At 39.1% G+C, this 16093-nt stretch overlaps 1 protein-coding gene across 4 annotated transcripts in view; it reads right to left on the reverse strand.

Annotated features, from left to right (window-relative positions):
* The window catches only part of PHF21B (PHD finger protein 21B), a 122554-nt gene that overhangs the window by 47175 nt on the left and 59286 nt on the right, over positions 1-16093 (reverse strand). The window contains exons 1-2 of one of the 4 annotated variants that reach the window (XM_056517438.1): positions 2260-2324; positions 1142-1274 (exon numbers count right to left, since the gene is read on the reverse strand). The exons of the other annotated variants lie outside the window; for them this stretch is intronic. Of the exons in view, the coding sequence (XP_056373413.1) occupies positions 1142-1156 (15 nt within the window). The 5' untranslated portion in view covers positions 1157-1274; positions 2260-2324. Of the gene's footprint in view, positions 1-1141; positions 1275-2259; positions 2325-16093 lie in introns of those variants that run through there. 4 annotated transcript variants of the gene reach the window in all.

Genomic DNA, 16093 nt, shown 5'->3' on the forward strand with positions numbered 1-16093 from the left:
GAAGTGCTCTGGTCAGATCAGACCAAAATTGGTCTTAGTGCAAAACGCAATATGTGCTGGAAACCCAACATCGCTCATCCCCTGAGCACACCATCCACACAGAGAAACATGGTGGAGGTAGCATCACGTTGTGAGCAAGCTTCTCTTGGTGCATGGAAACTGGTTAGAAGAAAATCTGATGTAGTCTACAAAAGACTGGGATAGAGGTTCATCATTTAGCCACAACTACCATGGAAGGGTTTAGATCAGTTGTCTTCAAACTGTGGACCTCTAGATGTTGTAAAATTGCAATGCCCAGCATACCGGGACGGCCGTTGGCTGTCCCGGTATGCTGGGCATTGTAGTTTTACAATATCTGAAGGTCCACAGTTTGGAAACCACTGGTTTAGACCATTGAGCCCAGTCAAGCCCAGACCTGAATCCAATTGAAAATCTATGGCAGCTCTACAGTCACCCATGCAGACACGGGCCTAAATCTATCCTCCTATCAGGAGCGTAGCCATAGAGGTAGCAGTCGCATCAGGACCCTGGTGCCTAAGAGGGCCCCAAAACACATCTGCCCCATAAGAGATTAGTATTATATTTTGTATATGGGGCCCTGTTGCAGTTTTTGCATCGGGGCCCAGAAGCTACAAGCTACGCCTCTGCCTCCTATGTTTTTGTACGAGTCCCCCATTAGTCCAAAAAAAACTATTATGCTTTCTATGAAATTGGCTCTTATTGGGAAAACTCATGGTTGACCCCCTGGGACCAAGGGTCTATGTGACCGGGACACCTACCGCACACAGCACTACTGACTATGTGGCTTTAGACCAAAGCAGGAGATATATAAAAAAAAAAACGCCATATCTCTAAGGGACTATGATAAAAGTAAGTTAATGTGAATATTTAATACTAGATGGTGTTTGCCGTTTCTTTGAACCTCTTTATGGTAATTTGCCTTTGAATAGTTTGTTAAGGGGAAAAAAAACACTGCCGACGCTTGCCCTTTAAATGAGTAAATGGAGAGCGGCAGAAACAATAACTGTGAAAGGTTCTGTGTATGAGCCGGGCAGAGGAATTAGTCTTATATGACTCCAATCTCTGTATAAAGCGTCTTAATAAAAAGGTGGCAGTAATAATGCAGATATACAACACGCACGTTTATTGATCTCATCTATTCCGCTCTCTCAGGGATTGGAGTCTTGAAGGTTTCTTACAGAGCGCGGTCACATCCCGAGCTTATACTATGCGGAGAAGTCGTGTAAATACTATGGGGGTCGATGGAGTCACTTCTGCATTAAGAAAGGTTATAGTAATATAAGAGGCAGATAGATATGAGATAGATAGATACATAGATAGATAGATATAAGATAGATAGATAGATATGAGATAGATAGATATAAGATAGATAGATAGATAAATAGATAGATAGGAGATAGATAGATAGATAGATATGAGATAGATAGATAGATAGATATGAGATAGATACATAGATAGATATGAGATAGATAGATAGATAGATAGATAGATAGATAGATAGATAAATATGATATAGATACATAGATAGATATGATATAGATACATAGATAGATATGAGATAGATAGATAGATAGATAGATAGAAGATAGATAGATATGAAATAGATAGATAGATAGATAGATAGATATGAGATAGATAGATAGATATGAGATAGATAGATAGATATGAGATAGATATGAGATAGATAGATATGAGATAGATAGATATGAGATAGATAGATATGAGATAGATAGATAGATAGATATGAAATAGATAGATAGATAGATATGAGATAGATAGATAGATATGAGATAGATAGATAGATAGATAGATAGATATGAGATAGATAGATATGAGATAGATATGAGATAGATAGATAGATAGATATGAGATAGATATGAGATAGATAGATAGATAGATATGAGATAGATAGATAGATAGATAGATAGATATGAGATAGATATATATGAGATAGATATGAGATTGATAGATAGATAGATAGATATGAGATAGATAGATAAATATGAGATGATAGATAGATATGAGATAGATATAAGATAGATAGATAGATAGATAGATAGATATGAGATAGATAGATAAGAGATAGATAGATATGAGATACATAGATATGAGATAGATAGATATGAGATAGATAGATATGAGATAGATAGATAGATATGAGATAGATAGATAAATATGAGATGATAGATAGATATGAGATAGATATAAGATAGATAGAGAAAACAGGGTGAGCCGCACCTCAAAAATATAGAGGGAGATTTATCAAACCTGTGCAAAGGAAAAGTTGCCCAGTTGCCCATAGCAACCAATCAGATCGCTTCTTTCATTTTGCAGAGGCCTGGTTAAAAATGAAAGAAGCAATCTGATTGGTTGCTATGGGCAACTGGGCAACTTTCCCTCTGGACAGGTTTTGATAAATCTCCCCATAGTGAAATGGGTGCACGCAGCAGAAAGTCCCAGGTCCCGGGCCTTCTAGATAGATAGATATGAGATAGATATGAGATAGATAGATATGAGATAGATAGATATGAGATAGATAGATATGAGATAGAGATAGATAGATAGATATGAGATAGATAGATATGAGATAGATAGATAGATATGAGATAGATAGATATGAGATAGATAGATAGATAGATAGATAGATAGATAGATAGATAGATATGAGATAGATAGATAGATATGAGATAGATAGATAGATAGATAGATAGATAAATAAATTGATAGATAGATGTGAGATAGATAGATAGATAGATAGATAGACAGATAGATAGATAAATTGATAGATAAGATAGATAGTTGGATCACATGACTGATATTTAGTATAAGTTCAGACAATTCTTGCTGAATATCCGTCTCTGTAATATAAGGAGTTCTCCCGTCCTCGGTGCTCACAGACTAGTTAAGGGCACAAACAAAGCAATTGAATCTTAAATGACTTATATATAAAGTTAATGTGTAGCAGCAGGCAGCGGTGCATTGTGGGAGCAGACGGTAATACATTGTTTTTATGGCGTTCACTGTATGTAATGTTTCCATATAGATTTCTGCGAGCTCCTCCAATAAAGTGACATCCTATTAGCCGCGCTCGGGTTGTCACAATAGCTTCGTGTTTTACATGAAATTCAACGCTTTTATTATTTTTTTCCCTCTCTTCTCTGCCGTTGTTTATTCAATATTAAAGACGTGAGAGTAGTAAATGTAGCAGAGCCGGAATACCATGGCAACCGTGAAGATGACAATGTGGAATATGAATGGATATTTACTAAAGTCATTTCAACATTCATTTTTCTGCCTGAACGTTGTGTTTAACCTTGAGCTGAAGCTGCGCGAGCGGCAGAAGGCGCCAGATTCCCCCCAACCCCCATATTTTAGACCTTTTTTATTGTAGAAAAGAACAGAATCACAAATGAAGTGATGTGTTCTTACACTGATAGAAATATATGGGGGGGGGGGGGGGATGTTATAAGTCAAACATAGTAGCGTTTTAAGTTGTGTTTGTCATTTGCGTGCTGCAGGCGGCCATGATGTTCGCCTGGTGTTTATTCATAGGGGCAATTACAACGCTGTTCAGCTCTATGGGGTAAATGGGACCAATTGGAGTCAAATTCATATAAATATTCTGAGCCAAAAAAATTATATTTAATACCACAAAATAGGATTCTGCACTAAGAAAAGACATTATGTCCCATTAAAATAGAATGCAATAAGTATGAGGCTTAATGCTCCGAACTGTGCCGCTATATGTCCGTCATGATAGTTATATTAATACTCAGTGAGCGTAAAACGATTTATTTTGTTAGTCACCTTTTTTTTTTGCGCAATTTTTGGGTGACTGCAGCTAATATAGCTGACAAAAAAAGGGTCTATGCAAGTAACGAAAAACACAGCTGCTTTCTTCCAGAAACAGCGCCACTCTTGTCTCCTCAGGTTGTGAGGGGTATTGCAGCTCAGTTCCATTGAAGTGAATGGAGCCATAATATTACAAACAACGTGTGGACAAGAGCTGTTGTGTTTTTCATATAAATTACCCAAAAAGACAGGTCAAAGTATAGTCTAGTCTGTAGACACAAGTTTCATGGACACTGTCAAATTCTAAAACTTTTTATATGTTGTACATCTTGGCAAAACATTAACCTTTCTATTACACTTCTTAAAAATGTATCTCCTTTTTATAGAAATGATGGCTTCTAAAAAAAGACCACTAGGGGTCCCCATACCATGGAGAACATAATCCTGTCCGGCTGCAGCATAATTTTTGTCCCAGCTGAAGCACAGGCAGGGATAAAGTCCAGTAACTGAGGGTGGGACTAGTACTCCTCTGTGCTCACTCCTGTCCTTTAAGACTGCAGCATGAAAACAGAGATGAGGGGGTTACAGAGCAGCTTGCAGTGATTAAATGAAGAGACCCAGCACAGCACAGCAGACTCAGGGAGGAAGTGTATGCATTGTGAGTGAGGGTGGGCTCAGTGCTTGCCTCGGACATGTCCCTTACTTAGCAGTGGATGTCAGAATGAGTGAGCAGCAGATCAAAGGGATTGAAGTGAATGGAGCCATAATATTACAAAAAAATCTGTGGACAAGGGGGGCACTGTTTTTGGAAGAAAGCTGTTGTGTTTTTCCTTATTCAAGGTGAATTTTCTTGGAGGTTACTGAACACCTACCTATCTGCAGGGTAGGTGATAAGTGTCTAACAGCAGTGACTCACTAGTAAGGGGATCAGTGGTTCTATGTTCCACTATCTGAATGGGGCAGAGGTCATAAATATATGCGCCAACTCTCCATCCAGTTCTGTGGACCGGATAAGTATAGTTAAGTACTGGCTTATGACACGTTTTTATGCATTTTGCGTACATAAATTTGTCAAAAAAAAACGGAGATTGCAAGAAAAGACATGTTTTGCACAAAATGCAGCCAAAAACATAAAAAAAACTGCTATTAAAACCACTCTTAAAAAGAATAATAATAAAAATAGCATGACGCTCAGATTGCTTGTGAATGCGTTGCACTCTTTTGGATGTTTTACTCTTACGTGAATTTTGATGCAGTTTTTTTTTTTTTTTTAACCATTTTTTTTTTAAATAAACACATCAGAATTATTGCTACAAAACAGAAACATGCAAAAAGGCTCCAAAATGCAATAAAACATAGCTCGAAAAATGGATGCACAGCTTGCTTGTAAATGCATGTACCGTACTTGTTTTAGAGGTTTTACGTGGATTTTACCCATGGCTTTTGATGTGTTTTTTTTTTTTTTTTTTTTTTTTTTTTTTTGACGCACTTTTAGTACATACTCAAAAAATACACTCATAAAAAGGCCCCAAAAAGGCTCCAATAAAACATTGCCTGACAGTTTGCCATACTTATTTTGGATGCATTTACGGGTTGCATGATTTTTTTATGCATTTTTACCCATTTTGGTTGAGAAAACGTGTCAAAAGAGTTAAAGTCTTAAACTGCTACAAATAACACTCTGAAAAGCAAGAGAATGCATAAAAAGGCTCCATAATGCAACACAACATTGAATGGAAATTTGAGGCTCAGCATGATTTTATGGGGTTGTACCTGGTTTTTATGGTAAGTAAACTCTTCGAAATAACTGTAGATGGCAAGAAATGACATACCGTATTTTTCGCCCTATAGGACGCGCCGACATATAAGATGCACCCAATTTTAAAGGTGCAAAATCGAGAAAAAAAGATTCTGAACCCAACAGTGATCTTCAACCTGCGGACCTCCAGATGCTGCAAAACTACAACTCCCAGCATGCCTGGACAGCCGTTGGCTGTCCGGGCATGCTGGGAGTTGTAGTTTTACAACATCTGGAGGTCTGCAGGTTGAAGACCACTGGTATAGGAGGTAATACTCACGTGTCCCCGCCGCTCCGGACCGTCACCGCTCGTCACCGCTGCCCTGGATGTCGCTTCATCGCTGTCGCCTCATCCCCGGGGTGTCCCCGACGCTCTGGACGTCTTCTATCCCGGGATACACGCTCTCCATCGCCGTCATCACGTCGCTATGCACGCCGCTCCTATTGGATGACGGGACGGCGTGCGCAACGACGTGATGACGTCGAAGGAGAGCGCCGGCCATGCAGGGGATCCCGTCACAGAGCAGACACCGAGGAGACAGGTAAGGTCCCTCCCAGTGTCCTGTAAGCTGTTCGGGATGCCGCGATTTCACCGCGGCGATCCCGAACAGCCCGACTGAACAGCCGGGTTAGTGTCACTTTCGCTTCAGACGCGGCGGTCAGCTTTGATCGCCGCGTCTGAAGGGTCAATACAGGGCATCGCCGCGATCGGTGATATCCTGTATTAGCCGCGGGTCCCGGCCGTTGATGGCCGCAGGGACCGCGGCGATAGGTGTGTATTCGCCGTATAAGACGCACCAACTTTTTCCCCCCAAGAAAAAGTGCGTCTTATACGGCGAAAAATACTGTACTTTGCACCAAATGCAGCCATAAACACTAAAAAAAACTGCTATAAAAAAAAACACTGTAAAATTAAAACGTGCATAAAAAGGCTTGAAAATGCTGTAAAAAAAAAAAACTAAAAAAAATAAATACTGGAAAATGTGAGGCTCAGTTTGCTTGTACTGCTGGCAAAACTCCTACATTATCCTAATGCTTAGAATAAACAGCGCAGAGTCTGAGAGATCATTGACAACCTGAGCTCTGCTACATCTGTACATATTTGATGCAGCTTGTAAAAGCCCGAAATGAAAATGTAATCGCCAAGAACAACCGGCGGAAAATATTCTGAGACGAATAATTCATGTGCCGAGTCTTCCTATATAAACAGTCTTTTGCTGGTTAATACCGTCCATGTTTTCCCTCAGATAAGCGGCCGCATTGTGACGCTGCATATCGCTTTCTGTCGCTGTAAAGAGTCTCTCACAAATCCGGCCTCATTGATGATATTTCCCACCGCGTGGATTAATGAATGGAATGTGGTGGCTTCTCTTACGAGGACAATGATGAGCAGCTGGGACGGAGCATCGAGCTCGGCTGAGTCTGAATAACCCGCCTGATGGACTACTAAAACCCCCATAACCTTACACCCGAAAAACACATCAGTCAGGAGTCTCCGTCAATTCTACAAGGTTCCTGGCATTGTCACAACTGGTGCGTAAGGCCTGAATGGCTGGATAGGCCTCCCATTATATCATTTATAGGGCGGACCTGTCACCTACACAAAACGGGGGAGCCATTTTGTAGGCCGGAGTGATGCTCTGGAGAATTCAACCTGTCACTCCGATATGTATTAATGATAAAACTAAGTTCTCGGATAGAAAATGGCTGCCGGCAGGTATTAAAGAGAGACATGTTATAGTCAATTTTCCAATGGGGGGAAAAAAAAGAAACCAATTTAACCAAAACATTCCTCAAAATAAGGTGTCTGGCAGCTGCTTATAACCCTATTGGGAAAAGATTGGGATTGGTTCAAAATAAACATCTCTTTTAAAAGAATTAAAAAATTTAAACTATTTTTCTTTCTTCCATTCTGACATCTTTTGAACCGTTTTTCTTCGCAAATGTTTTGACACTTAGGTTGTAGCCAAATTTTAAGGGGTATTCCAGGATTTTTTTTTATTTGACTATGCTACAGGGGCTGTAAAGTTAGTGTAGTTCATAATATAGTGTCTGTACCTGTGTGTGACGATTTTCTCACAATTCTTGTGCACAATTCTTGTGATTTTTACCCCAATATTTATTTTTCCCAGCATGCAAAATGACTGTTGTCTCAGATTTTTCCCAGGTTGCAATGCGGCCGATACCTGACTCACTAGTCAGCTGGTGACAGGGAGCCTGTCTGCTTCAATGGGTGGAGGGATCGCTTGGTGGGAGAGAGATCAATCTGCAGCTAATGCAACAGCTGTAGGCACCCTGATTGAAAACCACAGGTCTTTTGAATGGATGCAGCTCATTTATGTTTCAATTGGTGTGGGTGGCTGATGTGGGAGGGAGGAAAATGGAATGATGGCATTTGTAGGCAAAAAAGAAAAACTCAAACAGGAAATACCAGTTCACAAAAAGCTAGCCACAGTATTATGGTAATCTCACAACATAGCCATATAGCCCAAAGACAAGTGGATAACCCCTTTAAAGGGGTACTCCTGTGGAAAACTTTTTTTTTTTTTAAATCAACTGGTGCCAAAAAGTTAAACAGATTTGTAAATTACTACTATAAAAAAATTCTTAATCCTTCCAGTACTTTTTAGGGGCTATATACTACAGAAGAAATGCTTTTCTTTTTGGATTTCTCTGATGTCACGACCACAGTGCTCTCTGCTGACATCTCTGTCCATTTTTGGAACTGTCCAGAGTAGGAGAAAATCCCTGTAGCAAACATATGCTGCTCTGGACAGTTCCTAAAATGGACAGCAGAGGTCAACAGAGAGCACTGTGGTCGTGACATCAGAGAAATCCAAAAAGAAAACCATTTCCTCTGTAGTTTACAGCCCATAAAATGTACTGGAAGGATTAAGATTTTTTTTATAGAAGTAATTTACAAATCTGTTTAACTTTCTGGCACCAGTTGATAAAAAAAAAAAAATTTCTTATAAAGTTTTCCATCAGAGTACCCCTTTAACAACCCCCGTAGAAGGGCCTACAGCAAAAACAGCTATTTTTGGTCACCGTTTCAATCAATTTTATTTAAAACAAAAACAAGTCCCTTGCCCTTAATTTTATGGCTGCTATACATACGGCTATAAAATTAAACTACCTGTGAAATAACAGATGTTTTCATTAAGAATTCAGTGCAATTCATTTGTTTAAAAAAAAAAAGAAAAAAGAAAAATAAATGTTTTTTTTGCTTCTATCCCGAAAATGAGTTCCACTGTGTGACGGGCCAAAAATAAATCATATACTTTAACCGCTTAAGGCCATGTTCAGCTGTAAATGGCAAAAAATTCTGCCTTTTTATTTATTTTTTAGTTTTTGCACATCTGTTTTTACGGCCATAAACAAAAAACGTTGGTAATGGTGTGTGAACATGACCTTATGATGTAGCCAATTATGATGTGTAATAGGGTCCTATAAACTTTTTGTTAAAAGAGTCCCCCAAAAATAAGCTGATCACATGGTCTCTTGCTGGTGGAATCCTTAAAGGGGTACTCCGGTGGAAAACAATTAATTTTTTTATTAACTGGTGCCAGAAAGTTAAACAGATTTACAGATTTGTAAATTGCTTCTGTTTAAAAATCTTAACCCTTTCAGTACTTATCAGCTGCTGTATGCTCCACACAAAGTTCTTTTCTTTTTGAACGTCTTTTCTGTCTGACCACAGTGCTCTCTGCTGACACCTCTGTCTGTCTCGGGAACTGTCCAGAGCTGGAGCAAATCCCCATAGCAAACCTCTCCTGCTCTGGACAGTTCCTGACATGGGCAGAGGTGTCAGCAGAGAGCACTGTGGTCAGACAGAAAAGAAGTTAAAAAAGAAAAGGACTTTCTGTGGAGCATACAGCAGCTGATAAGTACTAGAAGGATTAAGATGTTTAAATAGAAGGAATTAACAAATCTGTTTAACTTTCTGGCACAAGTTGATTAAAAAAAAAAAATGTCACTGGTGTACACCTTTAAAGGGAGTAGGGGGTCACATATCTGTTCAGGATCCTCATCAGGGCAGCTACAAAGGGGACCATTTTCTCTGGAGGACCAAATAAATAAGTGCAATACACGGACTACCAATTGGTTCCATTGAGCTCTGTGTCATTCTTCGTGGCCCCTGTGGGGGCGCTGTGGATGAATTAAACATCTGCTTCCTCACAAATAACAGCTGATCCTTAAAGGGGTACTCCGCTGCTCAGTGTTTGGAACACACTGTTCTGAAAGCTGGAGCTGATGTCGGGAGCTCGTTACATCATAGCCCCGCCCCCTCATGACATCACACCCAGCCCCCTCAATGCAAGTCTATGGGAGGGGGCGTGACAGCGTCACGCCCCCTCCCATAGACTTGCATTAAGGGGGCGGGGTGTGACATCATGAGGGGGCGGGACTATAATGTCACGAGCTCCCGGCTCCAGCGTTCGGAACAACTTGTTCCAAACGCTGAGCAACGGAGTACCCCTTTAAGGATTAGCCGTTATTTGTGAGGAAGCAGATGTTTAATTCATCCACAGCGCCCCCACAGGGGCCACGAAGAATGACACAGAGCTCAATGGAACCAATTGGTAGTCCGTGTATTGCACTTATTTATTTGGTCCTCCAGAGAAAATGGTCCCCTTTGTAGCTGCCCTGACGAGGATCCTGAACAGATATGTGGACCCCCCTACTCCCCAAGGGGACCTCATCACTCGAATGTGTACAGAGACTCAACGTTATTTTATTGTGGCTACCAAAGAAATGAGAAAACATCTCTGTCTTTTACAATAATCATTCCCCATAAGAAGCGGCTTATTTCAGAAATATCCAGCCAAGTTGTGCGAAATTGATTCTATATGTATTCAGTTGTGTCGCACATTAGCATCGATATTACTCCAGCGCTGGAGAACATATGCTTCAGATATAGCATAATATGCCATCTTCTCTGATTTATTGAACGATGTTGACTGGATTCTCATTCATCAGCCAATGTCATTGGAAAGATATGAGATGAGCGGCTAAATATATCACCCTGTCAATTGGAGAGGCTGGTGAAGGCTCTAGGATTATCCATTCACTATGCCTGCTGAGATTGTACCAAACACTCAGAAATCCAACACCGGGTGATGGACGATGGGAATTGAAGTCCTGCTGGTACATGTTCTCCAGGCATATGCATCAATTCTTTATGGTCAGGCATTACTGCACAATCGTACGTTTAGAATTGTATAGTATCATCATACTCACACTAGTCAGTTCACGACACTTGTCGTACAGTATAATGACAGTAGTTGGGGGCAATGTGTGTCCCACGAATGCTATAATATGGTAAACACAACCTAGGATCTGAGCCTTATGGTCTGGGTACACTGGTTATAAGGGAGACCCTTATGATTTTGATTACTGATCAATATACAGTGATCCCTCAACTTACAATGGTCTCAACATACAATAGTTTCAACATACAATGGTCTTTTCTGGACCATCGTAAGTTGAAACCAGACTCAAAATACAATGTAGAGACAGTCCAGATCTGTGAAACGTGTCAATGGCTGGAAGAACCGACCAATCAGAATGGGCATTCACTGGTAAAAACCGTGTATTACTAAAGCGTATGCACTGACTGGTGTCTGGTAGCGCCCCCTACAGTACAGGGAGGTATTACATGTTCTTTACACTTTACATGTACCAGGGTTACCTGCTCCTCTGGACACCAGGTGGGGGCGGCTCCATTACTTTTTTAGGACATTGTTTACTGTACAGGACCCTGAAGAAGCTCCTGTCCTCTACATAGATCAGTGTTTCCCAAGCAGGGTGGCCCCAGCTGTTGCAAAACTACAACTCCCAGCATGCCCGGACAGCCTTTGGCATGCTGGGAGTTGTAGTTTTGCAACAGCTGGAGGCTCCCTGCTTGGGAAACACTGACAGACAATGATTTACAGCTCCCAGAAGATCTTTCCTACTTTTATATGTAAGGATTTGCTTTATCTGCATTAGTTATCTACTTATTTTTCTTTAATTTTCACTTTTTCCTATTTTTGGATGACATTTTGGTGGCTTCAGAACCAATTATCAGGTTTCCATAGAGTTATGGTCTCAACATACAATGGTTTCAACATGCAATGGTCGTCCTGGAACCAATTAATATTGTAACTTGAGGGACCACTGTATGTGTATATATATATATATATATATATATATATATATATATATATAGATATATTAAAAAAAAATAAAAAAAAAAATATATATATATATATATATATATATATATATATATATATATATATGCTAATTATAGATGAGCGAACTTACAGTAAATTCGATTTGTCACGAACTTCTCGGCTCGGCAGTTGATGACTTATCCTGCGTAAATTAGTTCAGCCTTCAGGTGCTCCGGTGGGCTGGAAAGGGTGGATACATTCCTAGGAAAGAGTCTCCTAGGACTGTATCCACCTTTTCCAGCCCACCGGAGCACCTGAAAGCTGAACTAATTTATGCAGGAAAAGTCATCAACTGCCGAGCCGAGAAGTTCGTGACAAATTGAATTTACTGTAAGTTCGCTCATCTCTAATGCTAATATGCTGCAGAAAAACATTATTTTCCTCATGAGACATATCAGCTTGCTATTTGCCTGTAACTAAGTTGAGGACCTTGGGATGAGGCCAGAAGAAGCAAGATAAGAAGAGGATGGAAGTTGGAGACAAAGTATTTGAAGAAATATAGACTGTGCAGAAGGACAGATAAATCCGGAATTTTCTGGTAGAATAGGGGAAAGGCAACACAAGTGATCTATGGCCAAGAAATAAATGAATGCTTAATATGCTAATATATACGGATGCAATACTCAAATAACTAATCAGAATATAACATGATGATTTTGATGTGATAACTAACCTCCCCTTTTTGTCAAATGTAAAAACCAATGTACTTCCGTATAATAAGCAGAACTCTTTTGGACAGCTCCTGAGTTTCCTGCTGAGAAAGAGTTTTATAACAACTTTTTGTCTGGTGTATATTTCTTGTGTCGACACTCAGGAGTATACAGCGGCATTCACACATATTTTAAGGCCTAAACAGCAGCCAACCTTAACAATAGCATTGTGTCCAGAGGTGTCCCATGCCGTTGCTCCTAGGGCTCCTAAGACCTAAATTTCATCCAAATAGGTAAAACATTGAGTCTCAGATACATATACAATTCCATACAGTGCCCAGATAAATAGTACAATACCTCTATTGCCCAATTGATTTCATACAATGGGCAGATAAATAGGGGCTGTGTCACCATGATGAATATAATATACATTATGAACAGAGAAACAACAGTGCTTCAGCTCACCCCAGGTGCGCACGGACAGGGCGTGGACCTCGCCCAAAATTTGCAGCAAGAAGAGAAAGGAATCCAGCGTCCGATAACTCAGAGGATGATATTTATTTCACCAGATGGTCATAACAGGAACACAAGGTACAGTGACGCGTTTCGACCTTACAACAAGGACTTAGTCATACACCATGACTAAGGCCTTGTTGTAAGGCCGAAACACGTCACTGTACCTTGTGTTCCTGTTATGACCATCTGGTGAAATAAATATCATCCTCTGAGTTATCGGACGCTGGACTCCTTTCTCTTCTTGCTATAATATACATTATCTACATAAACATCACCATACAGTGCCCAGATAAATAGTAGATCCATTAGCCAGATAAATAATGTTACATCGCCTAGATAAATATAATACACTAAAGTCCCCCTAGAAATGTGATCAAGATCCTACGCCAACATCAGGATAATACACCAAGAAAGAAGCGTATAGAGATCAAAACGTAACAAAATATATAAAATTTTATCAATACATAAATGCAAAAATTACATACATCTAAAATGATTTTAAAAAGACATAATAAATATGTAAACAGAGATACAACTCTGTACCACAAAGGCAAACAGATACTAAAAACAGAGATACAACTAGAGAGAAACACCAGACCTCCGTCACCCGACGTTTCACCACTGAAGGCTTCTTCCGGGGCGTGACGCCCCGGAAGAAGCCTTCAGTGGTGAAACGTCGGGTGATGGAGGTCTGATGTTTCTCTCTATCCAGTCCACTTGGTAAATATGTCTGTATACTTAGTTATCAGTTGGCTCTTTGTTTTTGGTATCTGACTATTATATACTTGCGAGAACCACTAGTACACACTTATTGATTGGCAGTTTGGGGTTTTTTACCTTTCCCAAACTCACTTCATGCATTATCTGGGCTATCTTTATGTGGTTCCTTTCTCCCTACATTTTTCATATATAGCTATACCATACTAATGAAGTACATTGAGCCTACACCAGATCTCCCTTTCTTGCCTTTGTTGTATGGAGTTGTATCTCTGTTTACATATTAATTATGTCTTTTTAAATCATTTTAGATATATGTAATTTTTTGCATTTATGTATTAATAAAATTTGATATATTTTGGTACATTTTATCTATATACGCTTCTTTCTTGGTGTATTATCGCCTAGATAAAGTCATACAATGAGCAAATAAATGGGGAGTGTATCACTGTTATGAATATAATAAAAAAATATACATCATTTAAATAAATATCACCATAGAGTGCCCAGATAAACAGTAGATAAGTTTCCCAGATAAAGTCATACAATTGGCAAATAAATGGGGACTGTATCACTATAATGAATATAATAAAATAATATACATCATTTAAATAAATATCACCATAGAGTGCCCAGATAAACAGTAGATAAGTTGCCCAGATAAAGTCATACAATTGGCAAATACATAGGGACTGTATCTTTGTGTTGAATATACATTGTCCAAAGAAATATCACCATATAATGCCCAAATAAATAATACCTACATCGCCCAGATAAAGTCATACAAAGGACAAATTAATAGTGACTATGTCATATGGTAGTCAAACAGGGAGGAATATAGTATACATTGTCCAAATAAATATCACCACAGAGTGCCCAGATAAATAGTACCCACATACCCTGGATAATGCCATACAATGGGCAAACAAGTAGTGACTATATCGTATGGAAGTCATACAGTGAGAAACATAATATACAATGTCCAAATAAATATCACCATAGAGTGCCCAGATAAATACTAAATACTAGGTAAATTGCCCAGATAGTATGTTAAAGCCCCAAATAAGTTTCAACCATTTACTGAACAGACATGCTGGGTCCTTCAGAGAAAACCATATAGTGCTCAAATAAATAATGCCAATATTGAGTGATACAAGTGTGATATAATTATAAATGCTACATTCATTGTATAAAAAAAAATAGTACTTACATTGCCAAGTAATGTCATACAGTACCCAGATAAATAGTATCTACATAAGACGGATTAGGTCATGCAGTGGCCACATAAACAGTGACTACATTAATTGAAATTATCATACAAGGATGAATTTAATATACATCGTTGACATAAATAATGTCAAAGAGTGCCCAGATAACCGGTACAAACATTTTCCAGATGTCATACAGTTCCCAGATAAATAACACCTATATGAGCCAGATTAGGTCATACAGTGAGCAAATAAAAAGTGACTACATTAGATGATAGAATCATACAAGGCTGGATCTTATATACATAGTTTAAATAAATAGTATCATACAGTGCCTAAATAAACATAACTTACACAGTATCGATAAAGTTTTAGGATGCCCAGATAAACAGTACCTACATTGTCACAATGTCATACATTGCCCAGATAAACAGTACCTACATTGTCCATGTAAAGTTATACAGTGCCCAAATAAACAGTTCCTACATTGTCCAGATTAAGTTATATAGTGCCCAGATAAACAGTACCTATGTTGTCACAATGTCATACAGTGCCCAGATAAACAGTGACTACATTGTCCAGATAAGGTTATACAGTGCCCAGAAAAGCAGTGCCTATATTGTCCAGATAAAGTTATGCCCAGATAAACAGTACCTACATTGTCACAAAGTCATACAGTGCCCAGATAAACAGTACCTACATTGTCCAAATAGAGTTATACAGTGCCCAGATAAACAGTACCTACATTGTCCATGTAAAGGTATGCAGTGCCCAGATAAACAGTGGTACATTGTCCAGATTAAGTTATATAGTGCCCAGATAAACAGTTCCCACATTGTCACGATGTCATACAATGGCCAGATAAACAGTGACTACATTGTGGAGATAAGATTATACAGTGCCCAGAAAAAACAGTGCCTACATTGTCCAGATGTCATACAGTGCCCAGATAAACAATAACTACATTGTCCAGGTAAACTTATACAGTGCCCAGATAAACAATGACTACATTGTCCAGATTAAGTTATATAGTGCCCAGATAAACAATACCTACATTGTCACAATGTCATACAGTGCCCAGATAAACAGTACCTACATTGTCCAGATAGAGTTATACAGAGAGTTATACAGTGCCCAGATACACAGTACCTACATTGTCCAGATAAAGTCATA

The sequence above is a fragment of the Hyla sarda genome, chromosome 4 (assembly GCF_029499605.1).
Source record: "Hyla sarda isolate aHylSar1 chromosome 4, aHylSar1.hap1, whole genome shotgun sequence".
NCBI lineage: Eukaryota > Metazoa > Chordata > Amphibia > Anura > Hylidae > Hyla > Hyla sarda.